The following is an 18,212-nucleotide window of genomic DNA, read 5'->3' as shown; positions in this document are numbered from 1 at the left end:
AACAAACATTAACAAAAGTGGTGCCCAATTTGCAACTTCCCAGACACAGCTTTTCTGCACAGATACACCTACCAAACCCCAGGGCTTCACTGATATCTTAGCCAGTTATAAAACATCCTTTATTCTTTGTCATGTGCTGGGAGAAAGGAAAATGGGTATATTCATGCTGAGGCAATATAAAGATAACTCAACTGTTAAATAATCATGAATAGACAAAATGTAGTAAATGTAAAATGTAGTTAGGCCACAACTTTTAGGGTTCTTTCTCATTTGTGTGGCTTTACTAAGAAGACACATTAGGAATGGAAATTGAGGGGCTCAGTGCAGTGTCTGAGGACTTAACTGCAAGTTCTTATTACTCCTTCCTTTATTTCTCATTAACTTTTTCCTTAATGGCAGTGTTTAAGAGCTGAGAAATCTCAGGGCCATGCCAGGAAGGAGGGAGCTATCCGCAGAGTTGGCTGGTGGAAGCTCAGCACTTTCTTGACCTGGAATCAGTTGGGCAATTAGCAAAGATGTTCATTAGATTCTGTGCTACCAAGGACTCTCTCAAGATTTGCCAATATGTCTTTTTCTCATTCCCAATCATCACAAAAGATCTTCATTATCCCTTCCTTGTGACAGCAAATCTGCTTTTCCCTCTATCATTTAAATTATTCCTGAAGTCAGCAATGAAAGGAGCTTTGAGCAGATCCAAGCCTCCAACTGGGATAAGAAGAAGCAATGTCTATGTTTGGCTGTATTGTTAGTAGTGGTGCCTTTATGTACTTGACCTGTCCTTTTGCTGTCATTTGCCTACTGCCTCCATCCAGGTTATTTTGGACTAGTTTTACTCAGAAGTTTTACAGGTAATAGGCTGTGCTTTGATCAGAGGCCTGTGCTAAGTTACAAGTCCCTAGCTCCTTCTCCCTGTGCTAATATTTTTCTTGCCAACATGGGAGCTACTTCTGTTTTATCTTCAAGTGAGAAACAAACACAGACATGTCTGTCTCCTGCTCCCTTGTTCCTTCAATCAGGGAATAAGTGCCTTTTTGCAGGACAAGTTTAAAGACACATTGCTGCCTTGCTTGGCTGCTTTTAAAGTAGGTGCAAAGGAATCAATCAGTCACTGCCTTGAGAGGACTGAGTTGGCTTCACGAGTCAATCAATGTCCCCCTCCTTCTCTTTCTGTATTCCTGACCTGCAGCAATTAGCACAAGCAGGCCATGGCAGGGATGTAGGGTAGGAGAGAGTGTGTTTATTTGGTGGGCAATTGTCACAAAGCCTTGTTGTTTCTCCCAGGGTCCCTGGCAGTGTCAGTGGCTGACATGAGGGCGCCGGTGGTGGGCTCCTCTGGAGGTGTGTATGCTCTTGTCTCTGCTCACCTGGCCAATATTGTAATGGTGAGTACCAGAGTAACTGTGTGACCTCAGAGTGAGCCACATCTGGTGGCCCAAAGGGGCTGGAAGTAAGGCCTGACTCAGCTGTTGGTCATTCAGAGCTTGCTCCAGCTAAGTCTTGTCTCAGTGGTGTGGCTCTGGAATGGAAATATTACCTTGCACTTGGTGGCTTGGTACCCTGATGGCTGACAGTTTGCCAGGACAACCTAAAGATGTTTGTAATCCAAGATTTATCAGTGTTCTCCAGGCTATCAACTCTCCATTCAATGGCTGACAAAGAAGACTGGCTCTGCAGAAGTGGCAGACTTGTTTCTGTCTGGATGTGCTATGTAATTTTAGTGATTATCTAAGGAAATTTAGCATTCAGTGGATTCATGTGCAGAATATTCTTTATCTCCATTTGTAAAACCCAGAGTGAAGCTGAACCCTGGGTGATCTAATGATGCATCTCTTTGCTGTTTCACCTCATGAAATACTTTACAAAGGTGAGCAACTACCAGCATTGTCATTCTTCTAAGCCTGGAAACAGGAGTTCATCCCCAGCCCTCAGCTAGGTGGTGGCAAAGCCCAGCACAGCTGCCAGGGGAACTCCTCAGCTGACACCAGGCAAAAAAAAGCTTTGCTGATAGAAGATTCATATGTGTCCTGTACCAGCAATATCAGAGCAGAATAACCATAAAAATGAGGATAATGCTCCTCCCCTGGGTCTAAGTGGGAAGATAATGTGATGTGGCTGCAGTAGAGACAGAAGATCTGTTATATGGGTGCTGGAATACGTGTTTGTGTGTGGTGGTGTTGGAGCCAAGCCTAAAAGAAAACCTTGTACTTGATGCTTGTCTGCAGTAAAGTCAGCAGGCTCCAGCAGTGACCCACAGTGGTGCTGCTCCAGACAGCTTTGTAACAGCTGGGAAGTGAGAGATATCCTGGCCAGAATTGGTCTGCTTCACCCTCTTCAAGCTTTTCAGAGCTTCAATGAGCTGAGGCTGCTGTCCAAATGAAACAGTTGAGTGGCTGGCAGAGAGGTCAGAAGCGGAGGAGAGGAGCTTCCCCTGTAGCACAGGCTTTCTGCTGGGGAGTTGCCTCCCTACATTCAGTTATTTTCAGTGTGATTTGTGTTCCCTGCCACTGTGCCAAGGGAAGCAGGAGGGAGCTTCCCCTCTCTCAGGGTGGTAACGCAGTCACAGGGGTTTTTAACACCACAATTCACAGGGTTAGAGTGGGACACTGGAGGAAATTTTGGTCTGCTTTAGAGGAACAGGCTCTTCCAGAGGTGTGTGGAGAGTATTCAGCAGTTACCTTCCCTGACTTCTTAGAACATCATAAAGTAATCTGTCATTTCACTACTCATTGGCCTCCACCAAATCTATTTAGCGACTGCTACCTTAGCATCTTTATTTCTCCATCATCCACTGCCTCTCTTTTCATCTGAAATTATTTTTGCTGCCTTTCCAGTTCTGGTGGAGGGATGTTTTTCTTTCCTTTCCCCCTCTTGTCTCTCTGGGCTCACTTGTTATCTAGATGTGATGTTCCTGCACGCTGAAAGGCGTGCTGGCTGTTTGCTGGCAAAGCTCAGTCTGGCACAGCTGGGGACAGCAGGGACTGTGGCAGGGAGGGTTTCTGGAATCTTCTGTTCCCTCATCCTCCTGGTAACCAAAGGAAATGGAAACATTCCTGCTTGGAAAAAGAAATATTATTGGAATTAAACACATAAAATAACCAATAGGGGGAAGCAATAAAGCATGTCACCCCAAGGAAAAGAGTGAGGGGAAGGATTCAAAGCAGCTACATGGAAATGAAAAGTGAAGGGGGCAGCACAGTATTAGTCAGCATGAGCTCAGAGCTTTCTGACTGGGTTAGATCTCTCTGTGGAGAGAGAAAATCAGTTACTTATTTTGTGGAGGTTGAATTTTTTGCCATCCCAAGTGCCATTAAAAATAGTCTGAAGAGTTTATAAGCATTCTTTTTATTTCTTCAGTGTGACAAATAGGGAGCTTTTCACAAGAAACCTGATTATCTTAATATCTCAGTCTGCCTTCAATAGTCAAATTTTCATTCAGTCATCTAATAATAATAGCAATAAAAATAACATAATAATAATAATGTCATATATCTGAATTTCTCAAAACAGGATCTCTTTTCCTGCTTTAAAATTAGGTGCAAGTGAAAAATGAGGACTTTTGATATTTATCCACGATTTCTGATTATCATTCAGAGATTTTTATTCCACTATATTGATTAACAACCAAGCCTGAAGACAGAGGAGACTTAAGTCCAGGTTTCCTTAATATGCTTTTATTAAAGTCTTTATTGTTTCTGTATGCTCTGCCAAAGAACTGAGCTGCAGAATTTCAGGGAGCCTGTGGCACAGAAAGTGGAAAAAACACAGTAGGGCTTGAATGCACTGAGAAGTTGCCTGACAAGTGACAGATTTAAATGTAATATCCCTTCAGGGTTTGTGTGCAGCATTACTTTGTTTTCCTTGTCTCTTTTGCAGAACTGGTCAGGAATGAAGTGCCAATTCAAACTGCTGCGCATGGCTGTTGCCTTGATCTGTAGTAAGTACCATACAATGCTTGGCACATGTGCAGCCAGTCCTGTTTAGTTTGTCCTTGTCATAATACTTCATGCTGATTCAGAGGGTTTTGACTTTGCAGCAGTTTTGGTAGGAACTTGCAGCTGGACCTTCTGGCAGTAGGAACCACATTGCTCTCCACTGCAGATTTTGGCTTTCAACACAAGCATTTGTAAACAAGGATTTGTCATTAGCCAGCATCTGTAGCTTGTGGCATTTGTGAAGGAGCTTAAACATCTTCTCTTTGCAGTCTCAAACATGCAATGCTTTCATGATGATAATACTTGGGTTTCCTAGAGCACGTCCTGTCTGGGATGGCAGCATTATACCCACACTGATGAATTCTCTTTCAGCCCTATCCTCAAGGGGGCACAATAAGGGAAACTAAGCTGTGTGTTCATCACCGACAACTGTCTTCAAATTCTAACTCATTTTTGTTATGCTTTTGGTATAAATTATGGAAGGTGAATATTCCCCAACCTATCTACACTCTCACAAAACCAGACCACTTTCCACCCACTGGAGACACCTCATGTCTGTGTGCCACAACCCTGACATAGCCACAGCTTCCCTGTGCTCACCATACAAGTCAATTTCTCCCTCTCTGTCTCCTCAAGGATGCAGTGCTGCCCGCAATATGGACTTAAGAAGGGATAAACCTAGACAATTAACTTATTTTTCATTCTTTGTTCCAGTGAGCTTTGAATTTGGAAGAGCCGTGTGGCTGCGATTCCACCCCTCTGCTTACCCCCCATGCCCCCACCCCAGCTTCATGGCTCATCTGGGAGGGGTGATGGTTGGAATCACCCTTGGTGTTATCATCCTGAGGAACTATGAGCAGAGACTCCAAGATCAGACTTTATGGTGGATCTTCCTTTCTATTTATGTCATTTTTGTCTTGTTTGCCATCTTCTGGAATATTTTTGCCTACAGTCTGTTGGATCTAAAGCTACCTCCCCCTCCTTGAAAACTTGGGACAGAAAACTGGAGAGCAGAAGTCATCTGTCAGCTGTGTTAAATGAATGAAGATGGAGGATCTATTTTTGTATTTAACTTGGGAGGATGATTCTTCTGAACACACAAGTGTGCTGGAGGAGGTGCTTAAAGATCAGCCCCATGAAAGAATGGGCTGATCAGTTTGTTCACAAATCCAGCAGGTTCTCTGGCTGGCCATGCCCTGCAGTTTCTGCCCTGCACCTGGGCACTGACTGCTTGGGTTGTTATCACACATCAATATTTTCTATGAGATATTTGTATTTTCCAGGTCAGCGCTGGAATTATGGCCAATTGTTCAGTGAATTTCCTCTATGTTACTGAACACTAAAAGGAAAAAGAGCAGACATTTACTAATTAGAGTCTCAAATGGTATTCACAAGGCAGCTTGAGTCTGGTTTCTTTGGACATGTCTGACTGTTCAGCCATACCAGTGCCACTGTCTAATTACTTGAATGGTTCCTAAGGTATTTTAGCCTCTGCTGAAATTTGTCTTGCACAACTTTCAAAGGAATCGGCAGAACTTGATCACACAAAGTGATGGAGACTGGTCTTCAACCACAGATCAAATGAAATTGCACTATAAACATTGGGAATCTTAGAGTGTTGTGGATACCCAGCCAGAAGTGACTTTTCCTGTGCATGTTTCACTAGATTTTAATTAATTATTCCCCTTCCCCAGCCTGCTGTGGCTAGAGGGTATGGCTGGATTGTTGGTTTTTTTGGTTTTTGGGGGTTTTTTTTGAGGGATGAAGAAAAGGAGGGCAAATGTTCATTTATGGTTTTATCAGATGACAATCAGGTGCTGTTTTCTTCTCATTTTTTTTCTGACCACACTGACCTAACACCTGGCCTGCAGTGAGCTCCTAGCAATGATCTCAACTCTTCCAACAGGTTCTTACTAGGAAAATGGGACCATGATCACCTCCAGCAGCCCAGGGTGGGAACTATCCCGTCTTTACAGCCATACAATCCATTTGGGGCCAAGTCCACTGAAGGCAGTGGAGCTGAATCAGTTTGTATGTAGCACTGGCTTCCCAATGAAGTGGAGAGGATGTTATTTGCTACAGTGATCATTGTGGAATGAATAAAACTGGTTTCAATATGACTTCTAAAATTTTGAGGATGCCTCCTCCTGAGGCAATGGATGTTCAGGAGCCCCAGGCAACAGTTAGTTGCAGTGATGCCTTTTTCTTTAAATGTTGGTCAAGCCCAGTTCAGGCAATCTGTAAGTGGGCTGTGGCACAGTTCACACAATTGCCTGCACAGACCTAGGGACCACATGGGGACATTTGTAGCACAAGCAGAGCTTATAGGTACCCTTCACTGTAAGGTGCTTATTTTGCTTGTCACTTCAGAGAGCTGCCAAATTACAGTCCAGGACTGTTGGTGCCCTCCTTTTCTCTGCCCTTTACCCACCTATTCAATGGTCTGGACAAAGCAGCCATAATAGTCTCTCCAGACAAGCTCCTCTCCCTTTTTTCTAGTTCCTGCTGGTGCCCAGGCACAGCCACCAGAGTCTTTCACAGCACATCCCACGGGCACTCTAGCAGTTGTGTTTACTCTGTAGAAAAATGTCTGTGTGTTGTGGGCTTTATTCTCTCAGCTATGCTATTCATGCTGCCAGATGATACCACAAGCTAGTAGGAACCTGTCCTTCTAGAGGGGACAGCCACAAGTTCTTATCAGCTGCCCCCTTCTTTGTCTCTTATGGAAAAATAACTCTGGGTTGACGAGTGAAGTCTTCTCCTACCAGATGCACTCATAAAACTTCTGTTGCTTCAGAAGGAGGGGAGAGAAAATAAGTGTATCTGCAGCCTGGAATAAGCCTTACCTGCAAAATAAACAATTTTTGGCACCTTTGTGCACAGAAATGGGATTTCTGAGGGCAATTGCACTTTTGTTGTTCTGCATGGCCAGTACATTGCTCATGGGCCCTCACTGAGGACCAAGAGGAAGGGATAAGGGCCAGAGCTCCGATCATTTTGGAGAAGGGATTGGTTCCCTGAGCCATTTTACCTCTGCAGTTTGGGTCCAGATCCCAGCAGTGACAAGAGTTCCATGAGTTGTTGCAGGTGCTGGCCCAGTGAGTGTTGTAGCTGTGGATCCCCCTGGGAGCAGGAGAGTAGGAGCTAGGAGAGTTCTGACATTGTTATCAAGTAAGGAGGACATTCCTTCCCTCACCTATTGCTAAGCCTTTCTCATTACAGATGCCTTGAAAACAATGGTGACCAGGAATGGGAGCTCTCCTGAAATCTTAGGAGAGCTTTTAAAATTTTGGTAGAAAATTTCAATTGCAAAAACCCCCAGATTATTTTGCCTATAGTTTACCAGAGTGCATTGGGCACCAATTGATTTTTATTTGTGGTTTCTCAGCTGAAAGCTACCTACTGCCCTATGAATTTCTTACCACTCAGTAAAGGCTTCCATGCCTTTCCTGCTGCCATTATGTGCTCTGAGGTGAAGCAGCAATAAAAAAGTTCAAGAGCCACCAGTTTCTTGATCAGCTTGATCATGGCCAAAATGTCTTTACTCAGCTCAGGAGTGGGAGGGAGCTGAACAGAGTAATTCAGACAGTCTTTCTTGGTCCTTTTTCCTTAAATGAGTGTAGTTTACATGAAGTGTTTGAAAACAGCTCTGAATTTGATCTTAAGACTTGTTCTTTTAAACAGTTGTTCATCTTTCTGACTTCATTCTGTGTCCCCATACCCTGCCTGAGCAAGTCTACAAATGACCCTGGGGATCAGAAAGGCCAGACTTTAATGGCAGTGTTAGATTTATGGTAAGCGAAGGAATGAAACCCTCTCACATTCCTGTTCATCAGAGCTGAAATCTCCTCCCGTACATGGAGCAGTTTGTGCACAGAGCCTGTTGTCTGCTAAGAATCAATCAGCCCATGGAGCCAGAAGCAGCACAAGGTGCTTAAGCTTTTTAATTATTTTTAAATCATTAAAATTGTAGTGTAAAAATTTACTATGTTTTTACAGACTATCGTAAATTCTAGTTATGTTCTTTTCTAACACACCCAGGAGTGCCACAGTGCTGCAGCACCACAGAGCTAACAGCAACCAGGCTTTTCTGTTACCTCCAGATGTCCTTGAAGCTGTTGGCTCATGTTGGAGATGTAATGTTCTCCATCCTGCTCATTTGTGGTTCCAACCTGTCACAGTCAGCAGTATGTTCCTGAAGAAGCATCCACTGAGGGACTGGTTTCAGTGATTTGTTGTGGTTTTATTTCAGCTACTACCAGGATTTTCCATCAGTCAGATAAAACATGAATCTATTGAAGTTTATGACTGTGCGGTGCTGGAGCAGATGCAAGGACTGACACAAATATACCGGTTTGAACAGAGCACCTCGGAGCAAGTTATTTTATGCTGTGTCCTTGAGCGAGGACACAACACCTGGGGGAGAAAAGAAAAAAAGCAGCCGTTAGTGTGGTGGATTTGCCGTGCGGTGAGTTGATTGCAGCAGAGGTCCGTGAGGATGAGGAGCAGTGCGGCAGGGCAGCAGCCGGCGGCTGCATGCGGAGCTGCCAGGGACACCTGCCGGCGGCGGGCAGCAGCAACGGCACGGCCCCCGGCGGGACAGAGGCTGCGACAGCCGGGGGAAGCAGGAGGAAAGAGGAAGGAGAAGCAGGCAGATCAAAGTCCACGAGGACTGCAATGGCACCTTTTATTCCTAGACAGGTAAAGATTACTGTTACACACAGAGGTAATGACACAAATATGAGGAGGGAGAGAGTTGTGAGGCAGTGGTGGGAGAGGAGGTTTCCAGAAACCATCTCTGAGTGAGGTGTAGCAGTCATAGAAATGCTGATGAATTTACTTTTGCTGAGATTTTAAGACAACATCTTGTGTTCCTGTTTTCCTGTCAGTTGACGAGGAATCTTAGCACTTACATGGCATATTGTGCTTTTTCACTACTTGCTCCTTTGGCAGTGGGAAGTATGTTATCAACAGGGAAGGGGGAAGCTAGAGAAATTGTTACTAGAAATAAAGCTCAGGGACTCTGTATCCCAACACCTTGCTGCTTCTGATGGATTATACTGTCCATGTGTTATAGATCAGATTGGGCCCTTTCAGTTTGAACTGTGCTATGGAGGATGGAATCTGACATGTTCAGAGCTGGTACTGACATGACAGCTGACCTCACAAGGCAGCTGCTGTTCTCTGCCAATATTTAGTCTCACAAGATGGTGGGTAGGACTTTCACACATCCTTCAGTGAGTAAAGAGCTCAAAGTCTGTTCACAATGATTCAAGCTCAGCCCAGTTCCTTTGGAACACCCATCCATTGGCTTTGCCCAGAGTGGAACTGTAGAATGGGAACATAGCAGTTCAGCCCCAGCCATCTCTGGGGGCAAGCTGGGGCTAGAAAGCCCAGGCCAGCACCTCTGAATATTGCTGCTCCCCTGCTTCTCTTACAGTGGTGGCTGCTCTGCAGTGCTTTGTGTGGTAGAACTCAAAGATTCCTTCTCTGATCACTGATGCCAAGAGCTGGTTATAAAGTAGTGCAGTGTATTTTGCAGTTCCATATAAAAGAATCACACCTAAGACAGAAACCAAGCTTATTTAAAGGCAAATGTATTTTAATGTCACCATTAATCATTGGCTTTTAATTGGAAAAATCTTTCTAATATGCCAGTAGGAGTACAGAAAATTTACATTTCAGGGTATTTACAGCACAAAGCACAAAATATTCCCTATTATTTAAGTAGCTAAAGTACCTTATTTTCAGCGAGCTTGATAGACACATTGTCACTGACTCTCTCCTGACTCCCACAGTGTCTGTTCAGTTTGCAAATAAAGCCAGATTTATGCAGCTTTTCTTTTGCTTACATTGCTAATGCTAACTACACATCCAAGTGTTAAACACAAAGCACTAAACTACATAATATTCTGCCTTAAAATACTGAACAAATGGTACTTTCCCTGTGAAGGGCTAGTAAAGCAAAATGATATTTGCAAGGTAAGATGCTATTGTATGTTTCCAAATATTTTTGTAATGTGTACATTCTGTATATTTTTGTTGTGACAATATTATTTGAGCGCAAAATCCATTAAATTTTTTTGTGGTTTTCTTTGTTTTCTGTTTAATTTCTCTCTCTCTCTTTTTTTTTTTTTTTGTTTAATAAAATTGGGTTGTTCTATATCACAAACCAAAAAACCAACCAAGAAAGAACTTTCAAGCACAATTTTGTAAGTTTGTCTACAGTTAACATGGCTTTCAACAAGAGAGTCCTTGGTTTGGAACTCTGCTGTGTGTAATCTTCTAATAATGACACTGGTAACTCATTTTTATGTCTGTCTAACAGATAAAGGGGAGAGTGAACTGCAGCTTCATTTCTCCACAAGATCTAATGAGGATGCAGAACTGGCTTGGGATTTGTATGGAAATCCAGGTGTTGTCCTACCTTTTGGCAGCTGTCCCTTCACTGCAGTGACCTCACAACTGCAGGGAAGTTGATGACATTTGAGTAAATTTTTTTACTTATTTTTTACTTTTTTTTTTTTTTACTGGGGAGGAGAGTTGTGCTCTTTTAACATCAGGCTCTACCAAGTGTTTTCAAGTCTGAGAGCCAACACTCCTTTCTTGAATCAAGAGTGGAATCTCCAGAAAAAAGTAAACCCCCAGCAAAAGTAAACCCCCAGCTGACCAAAATAAAAATCCTTCTACCAGTGTGGAAGGCAGAGACTTATTTTGAAAAGCAAGTTGTGGTTTTGTTGAGAAACACTGGGTTAAAGTATAATTTGTAGGAATGAAGATGTGTGTAGGAGCAGTTCCTGTCAGATGTGCTACTCTGAAGGGAGGCAGATCACTGCTCACCACGTGTGGGACTCAGCTCCTGCTGTCAGTTCTCTGCACTGAACTAAACTTTCTGAGACACTCAAATCACTCTATTCATTAGCTGAGAACTTTCACCATGAAGGTAAGGTGGGTTTTGTCAGCTTTTGTCAATTAATACAAAAAGAGTTTCAGCCTACTAACACCATACATTTTCTTGATACCTGTTTTTCACATCCAACTTACTTTTTTAAGCACTGAGCTCTTTCTTGTGTTCTGATCGGCCAAAAAACTCAACAATCAGAGCCCCAACTTATTTAGAATGTACAAGAGCAACAGAAGGTGACATGTACTGCTGCTGTACTCAAGAAGGAAGACACTTGTTTCTTCTCAAAGCTCCTGCAAATGACTGAATGAGGGGTTTCCTTTCTTTTACACTACTTTTCTTCTCAAATACATTATATGCCACCATGGCTGTTAATGCCACACCTGCAGCTCCTCTGCATTGAGGGAGAGAGGGTTTTCAGCAGGAGACATCAAGGACCACACTCATTGACAATTTACAGGCACACTCTTGAGGATTTCAATGTGTTTTATTGTCAGCCTTATAAGGTTCAACATGGTGGTGTCACAGGAAAGCAGCAACTCCTGCCCTCACAGTACAGAGCACCAGCACAAGTCACACTGAACCACATGAGTTACAGGTGCTGTTTCAGGGGAGTTCAAACACCCTCTGCTGCAGAACCAACAAGGAATTGTGCTTGTATCAGGTTTGCAGAAATCGCTCTCTTTATGAGGTTACTCAGAAACTTCATGAGTTTTTATTCCAGCTGTAGCCTAAGATTTCCTTCACGTATTCTGCCGCCTATGTGCCCCATGATGTGGGTAAGAATCCATTGCTGATACATTGAAATGTTTTAAAGTCTGAGTAATTAATTTGGGAAATTCATTTATTTCAAATTCTGAAGAAGTCTTAATATTAAATGTTAAAGAAGAAACTTTTTAGTTTCTTCATGACTGAAAAACAGAGCATTATTCACAGTTATGCAAAACTGTAGTATAAGAACATACAAAGAAGGTCTTGATCAGATCTCAGACTGAGGAAGAAGAGGATATATCAAATATCCTGGGAATTTCAGGTACCTGTTGTGTGTGTGTATGCACACATACAGGCACATACAAACTGATCACTGCAATGGCTCAGTCTTCAGGCAGCTCTATTTCAGACAATTACCAACTCGTTTATCCAGTGGCAGCAGAACAAACCAGCAGTTTGAAAGCAGAAACTAGACACAGACTTGGTACCTAGGTTCTCTTATCTAAACTAAAATGATTAATTCATTATCTAGATCTAGCCAGATGTTTGTACTGCTTTATAAAAACAAATGAGCCAGATCTAAATTATTTTAAAGATATTTAAAATACTTAGAACAGTGACATGCTTGCCAGGTAAGGGATTTAGGTTTGGTTTTGCAATTACTATAAAAATCAAATGTCATGATTTCCTCAGAACAGGAGCAAGTCAGTTGGAGAATCTGAAAACTCTGCATGAGTTTATATTATCTGATATTTACACATTAAAAAAGCTCATAGTGTTTTGTCTAAAACCAAAAAAAGGCAGGTGAAACTGCAGCTGAGGTTTGACTTGGGCAATATTTTTAAATATAAATTAAAAATCCAGCAATAGCTGCACTGCACAATAGAAATTAATGATTTATACATAAGATAACTTTAAGAAACTGATGTTTCTCTCATGAATTCCTCCAGGACAGTCACTACGTTCCTGGCCTCTGGCATTTCTGCATGTTCTACTTTCACAATCTTCAGCAGGATGTCTCCACTGCCACAGTTCTTTAGGAACAGGTAGCACTTGAACAAGGCGTAGTGGTTCATTTCGGCCTGGCGGATAAACCTCTTCAGGTTGTTAATGTCCTGGATAGCCTGGGCAAAGAGTAACAGAACATTTGCTTATCCTCCTACATGGAATAAAACACACTATTGTGGGAAATAAAGGATTAAGAGCAGAAGAAGCAAAAGCATTTCCAACAGAAATTTTGTATTACTACTTAAGAGTAATGTAAGAATTGAATATTGTCTTGGATGCATATTATAGCTTCCACTGTAATGATGCAAAATGTGTGGACACAATGTGATGTGTCCAACTTGTAGCATGAATTCTGTTATGGCAGCTCACCTAAGAAATGTTAGCTACTGAACCACTGTTACCAGTTACATGAGATGGTGTGTGCAAGTCTCAGATTAACAGTATTTGAAGAAAACAACAGCAACAATGAAGGTGGGTCTTACTTTAAATTTGAGAAAACACCTTTGGAGCATTCACTGAAGAAACTCTGACACTACTTTACAGCTGTTCTTGTCAACTACAGTAAGCCAGCCCTCAAATTAAGCTTCAGAGTTAGTCAGTTAACAGACATATAGATATCATAATAACCTAAAACTTTATTCAGTGCAAAATAGTATTTTGTATTTAGTATTTGCGCCCACAGTAACCCAAATATCTTCTTCAAGTCTTTAACATATATGAACAGGTACCTTCAATTTAAAGTTTTCCAAAATCTGCCGGAAGAGAAAAGGATTTCCACCTTCAGCACCATTCGCAAAAGCTTGCATCCAGTCCTCACAGAATCTGTTGCTTCCTGTTAAATGTTCAGGAACACAGAGAAGAGATGAGAAAAAGCAAATGAGCTCAACATAAATATACAGCTGCATTCACCTGGCTTAATCACTCTCACATAAGTGATAGCAATATACCTGGGCCAGGAAATGAGTCTTAAGGAAAAACAGTACACGCAGAAAAAAAAAGCAAACACAGCTACAGTGATTACACAAGACTGTGTTCTGATTAGTGAATCCCTTTTCCCAACATTTGTCAGAACCACAACAGGAAAAAAAATTCTGTAGATTCCCTGAATTGTACAAGTCATACTTTCCTGGTTCACAAACTAAATGTACTGTGGATTTTACTACCAAGAATTTTCAACCCAGAATTCCAGCATGTCTGGTGTAACAAACTACTCTGGTACCTCCTAGGAAAACAGAACCTAAAGTTTCTGGGCCTATGATCTGAATATCCTCAACTGCCTCTAATGTCACAGCTCTCAGCAGCTGATGGATCCAAGGGAACAGCAGGAAGTGTTCCCAGCTGTAATCTCACCTGCATTATGCAGCTGGGGCTGAGGTCCACTACAGTCTATAACCATGGACTTGTGCTGTTCCTCTGTCATGGCGATGCACAGGGAGGTCATTGTGCCTTCCTGGACAAGCCCTTGGAGGCTGGCAGCTGCCAGGAACCTGACACAGAAAGCTCTTGTCAACTGCTTGCTCCTGCACGCTAAGGGGATGGTCAGACACAGTAGCCATGTTACTCAAAGGTTGCTTGGGCTCTAAGTATCTTTACCTGCTGATGTCCTTTTCTGTTCTTTCATCTGCATTTTTGACCTCTACAGGAGTGTAACTCAGAGCCTTAAACAAAAAAAAAGAAACAAAAAGAAAAAAAAAAGGAAAAAGTTGGATGCAACTTCAGTATTACTTCTGTAGCTATACTGCAGTTTTGAGCAATTAATACATAATGTGGTACTTTAAAAATTGTTCTTGTCAAGGCAGTAACTCTCTCTTATTGCCATTACAGCTAGTTCTGCACTCAGAAGAAATTCAGCAGTTATACTGTTAGCTATTCCATCCAGAACCTCCTCAAACCCAGGGACTAGAGCTAGGGTTAGTCTCTTTTCTGTTTCCAGTGAATTACAAAAGACACATACACAATATAACATCCCTTTTAATTCAGACAATTATGGCATGGACAGACTGCTCATGCTATTTCTGATTTTCTTACTCTAATTTCGGTGTGGACACCATAAGGTAAAAAAATGAGGGGTTTTAATTTCCTCCTGCTGGGAAAGCAAATGAAAGAAATATTCTAAACATGCTGGAGTCACTGAGATACCTTTTGAAGGTTTTTTTAGCCACCCAGTTTTAAATACACTTACAGCATGTAGCAGAGAGGCAAGTTTGTCCTGGAAGAGCTGCACGACCCTCTGGATAGGGCAGATGGCATCCTCAAACCAGCTCCTCAGGTAGGGGCTAACAGAGGCCTCCAAGTTTTTTTGCTGTAACACATTGAAACATTAAAACTTTAACTAAAAATCAGATTTCTACACCAATAGAAGCCTATTAATAATCCACTCAACCTAAGATAATTGGATGTTGGAACTTTCTTAATCTCAAACCACAGTGAACTAAAATAATGAGTTTGAGATTTAAAGCTTCACTTTATCAGCAGTAAAAGGATTTGCATTTTAAGAAACAGCCAGAACTGTAATATTATGGTATATATTGAGTGAAAACCATGCAACAGCAGATGGGATGACAAAAAGACTTAAAATCCAGAACTTCCACTAGAAAATTGTGACAAGAAACCCACAAATGACCTTTCTTAACATTCAGAACTGGTAAGAATTGAGGTGGACAGTGACAAGTTCCTTACAGACCATTACCTTTTATTGGTTACTCTTCTCTCCAAATTTAACTGTAAGTGACCTTTAAGAGATTTATGACCTACATAAAAAGGTCCCCCCTTTCTTTTTTTCTTTTTACTTGTGTGGCTGATAGCACCTTAGACATTCATTGTACTACAGTGAGTCAAGTATCTCTCCCTGTGTTTCATACTGGTACTTAAAACAAGTATTTTGTCTCTATAGATTACATCTTCCAGATGGTTTTAGCAAACCTGCATAAATACTAATTTTTACCACTTTAAAAAAAAAAAGTTAGGCTTTACCTCCAAATCAAGATTTATCTTCAGATTTTGAATGTATTTGTCCAGCTCAAGTCTGAAAGTGTCTTCTTAAGGAAAATAAGATGCATCAGTTAAGACCTGTTATTTTTTCCTTTCAGTATATGGCTGTTACTGACTTCTGCAGTTACTGAAAGATGTGCACAAACGAGTGATTTCAAGTAGGAACAGACAAAATGACAAGATAATTTTTATATCATCTCCCTCTCGATACAGGTAAAGAAAGTTAAAGGTAAGGATATAGTTCCAGACCCTTCTCTGAGCCACCTAAGAAACAAACCACATATTCTGGAGCATTGATGTCTGATTCCAACGTTCCCATTTCCAGAAGACTTTCTTGTTGGAAACGACAGTAGTAACACCCAACTTTACCTTCTGGTATGCTATGAAAAAAGAAAAAAAGAAAATAAAAAAAGGAAAAAAAATTACTTTCTTCCAGATACATCACAACATCACAATAAATGAGTGCAAAAAGCAGACATACAGGATTTCTGAGGTTAGCACTGATGGCTCCTATGGCTATGATAGGTGCAGCCATAGGTGCAGCTCTTAGACCTCCTATTTTTTCTTCTGAGTGATCAGAGTTGTTTAGAAGGAAATAATCATAAACTGAAGTATTTTTTAAGTATTCAAACAGTACATTATTTAAAATAATATTTTTCTCAAAGTTACCTAAAAAAGGAAAGTGCCATTGTGTAACGCTATTATTAACAGCAACAACAGACCGGAAATACGGAATCAGGATTAAACCTAAGTACAGCAGCAGGCAGGCAAGATGTGCCCATGTTCCTTACAGCTCTCATTAACCAATAATTTCAAAATTTTACCTCAGCCCCACTGATGCTACATTCCCCATTCCTTCAAACAGCGCTCCTTTAGTAAGGCGCTTAGCGATGAAACTGCGCAACTCCGTCTCTGCTTCAGCTGGTAAGCTGGTGTCCAGCAAGGAGAGGCTTTAAAAACCAGAAGAAATCATTACCAAAAGGCAAATGTTATTGTTTAGTGTCTCTCAGCACATGCAGAACCTGCCTCTAGCAGGGGGCTCCCTGCGATCTCTCTCTGGTGACTTTTGGCCCATCATGACCAGTCAGTGGTTTGCCCACTGACCAGGAGTCAGCTCATGCTGACCTTCCCAGCTACAGACAAGACACTTCCCTCTTTGTTCCTATGTTTCCCCAACTGTAATACAGAGTTTATGGAAATGTCCATTGAAAATTAATAAATTTTTGTTGTATGTTACCTACATGAAAAACTAAGTCAATACAGCAATATCAAGTACTAGTAGAAAAAAAAAAAGAAAAAAAAAGAGTTCAAACTCAAGGATGATAGTTTCTGTTTAATACATTACTTGAGCTCTATGTGTGTCCATTCCCCAGGTATTCCAAAAGAAGTGCCTTGGGGACACCAGAATACTTTCACAAGGATTGCAGAGGACCTAGCAGCAATCTGACAGCAATACGGCAAAGACTTCAAATCTCGGTATTCCCGCGATTGTGCTGCTCTGCAGCTCGGCTTTACCTGAAGTCTTCGGTGGAGGGTGTGTGTGCCACGGCGCTACCGGCACTGCCATCCCCGCCGGCGGCTCCCTGCTGAGCGGACCTGGAACCCAAGGCATTACCACAGTGAGTTTACAGCCGTGACACGCAACAGGGAACAGCGGCTGCAGCAGGGAAAAGGCACGGCCCGAGGGCAGATAAAAGCAGGAGCAGGGAATCCGTGCCTTGTGGGAGGGAAAGAATATCACCGGGGAGAAGGGGGGGGGGGGGGGGAATTAAAAAAAAGGAATTCAGGGAGCTGGGAACGGCCAAGGCCTGGGCACGGCCTCTCCGCGGGGGAACCCGGCGCCTCACCTGCGGTAGCCATAGAGGCCGTGGTAGGTGCAGCCGTGCCGCTCCGACCGCCGCTCCTCGCCCGCGCCGCCGCCCTCCTCGCTGCTCTCCAGCTCCCGCTCATCGCCGTCCGGCAGCGCCGGCAGCATCGCGGCCCCGGCCCCGGCCCCGCCTGTGCCGCGGGGAGCCACCGGGCCGCGCTGCCGCCCCGCCCCGCCCGGCCCCGCCGGCAGTGCCGTGAACCCGCCCCGGGGCCCGGAGCTGGGAGGAGCCTTTGGAGCGCACGGGCCGTGTCCTCACCCCACCGAGGGCCGTACCGACCCCTGCTGAAACGGCTCTGCCTGCTGCAGTTCCTCCGTTTGTGTAATGCACGGAAATATGCAATACAGGCGCCGCAGTGCCTCTGTCAGTACAAGTAATCCTTCAAAACCGGTCACTGACTTAACGGCAGGACCTACTCAAATCACATTTAGAATTATAGAATGGTTTGGACTGGAAGAGGATTTGGCAGGATTAGCCATGCTGTCTGCTTTTTAAAAGTTCTGCTTCTGAAATACTTTTTCTGTGTTAAAACAGCACATTTGTTAATGCGGCCTTGTGGTTACTAGGTAGTTACAGAATCACGATCACAGAATCGTTGGGGTTGGAAGGGACCTCTGGAGATCATCCAGTTCAACTCCCCTGCCAAGGCAGAGGACCCTGGAGCAGGTGACACGGGAACACATCCAGGTGGGTTTGGAATGTCTCCAGAGACGAAGACTCCACAATCTCCTTTTGAAGACAAGACCCGTAGGGAGCAGCTGTGGCCCCCCAGCTGCGCAGGGCCGCTGCCAAGGGCTG

General features: G+C 42.9%; 2 protein-coding genes across 2 annotated transcripts in view; one reads left to right on the top strand and one right to left on the bottom strand.

The window, feature by feature from the left end:
* The window catches only part of RHBDL3 (rhomboid like 3), a 60,072-nt gene extending 50,822 nt beyond the window's left edge, over window positions 1–9,250 (top strand). Inside the window, exons 6-8 of the mRNA XM_030233810.2 lie at window positions 1,282–1,382; window positions 3,874–3,934; window positions 4,647–9,250. Coding sequence (XP_030089670.1) covers window positions 1,282–1,382; window positions 3,874–3,934; window positions 4,647–4,918 — 434 coding nt within the window. The 3' untranslated portion in view covers window positions 4,919–9,250. The remainder of the gene's footprint in view (window positions 1–1,281; window positions 1,383–3,873; window positions 3,935–4,646) is intronic.
* A 2,054-nt stretch (window positions 9,251–11,304) lies between these two features.
* On the bottom strand, window positions 11,305–17,571 carry C18H17orf75 (chromosome 18 C17orf75 homolog). The gene is made up of 10 exons (XM_030233812.2): window positions 17,394–17,571; window positions 17,062–17,142; window positions 16,371–16,496; window positions 15,786–15,926; window positions 15,529–15,586; window positions 14,738–14,857; window positions 14,149–14,213; window positions 13,906–14,042; window positions 13,284–13,387; window positions 11,305–12,671 (listed from the first exon to the last, which is right to left on the bottom strand). Exons 1-10 carry the CDS (start codon window positions 17,519–17,521, stop codon window positions 12,462–12,464), a joined length of 1,170 nt encoding a protein of 389 aa, XP_030089672.1. The 5' UTR covers window positions 17,522–17,571; the 3' UTR covers window positions 11,305–12,461.
* Window positions 17,572–18,212: the final 641 nt, after the last annotated feature.

This window comes from Serinus canaria, chromosome 18, assembly GCF_022539315.1.
Source record: "Serinus canaria isolate serCan28SL12 chromosome 18, serCan2020, whole genome shotgun sequence".
In the NCBI taxonomy this organism is placed as follows: domain Eukaryota; kingdom Metazoa; phylum Chordata; class Aves; order Passeriformes; family Fringillidae; genus Serinus; species Serinus canaria.
The sequence above is the reverse complement of the archived record's forward strand: the minus strand, read 5'-3'. Positions and strand labels throughout refer to the sequence as shown.

What these genes read in the sequence shown, in the direction of transcription:
- C18H17orf75 (XM_030233812.2), bottom strand. Translation starts at nt 17,521, where the DNA reads ATGCTGCCGGCGCTGCCGGACGGCGATGAGCGGGAGCTGGAGAGCAGC. An exon ending in CCCTCCACCGAAGACTTCAG is followed by an intron (nt 16,497 to 17,061) that starts GTAAAGCCGAGC and finishes TGGTTTTTAAAG; the next exon opens with CCTCTCCTTGCTGGACACCA. An exon ending in ACAGAAAAGGACATCAGCAG is followed by an intron (nt 14,043 to 14,148) that starts GTAAAGATACTT and finishes TTTCTGTGTCAG; the next exon opens with GTTCCTGGCAGCTGCCAGCC.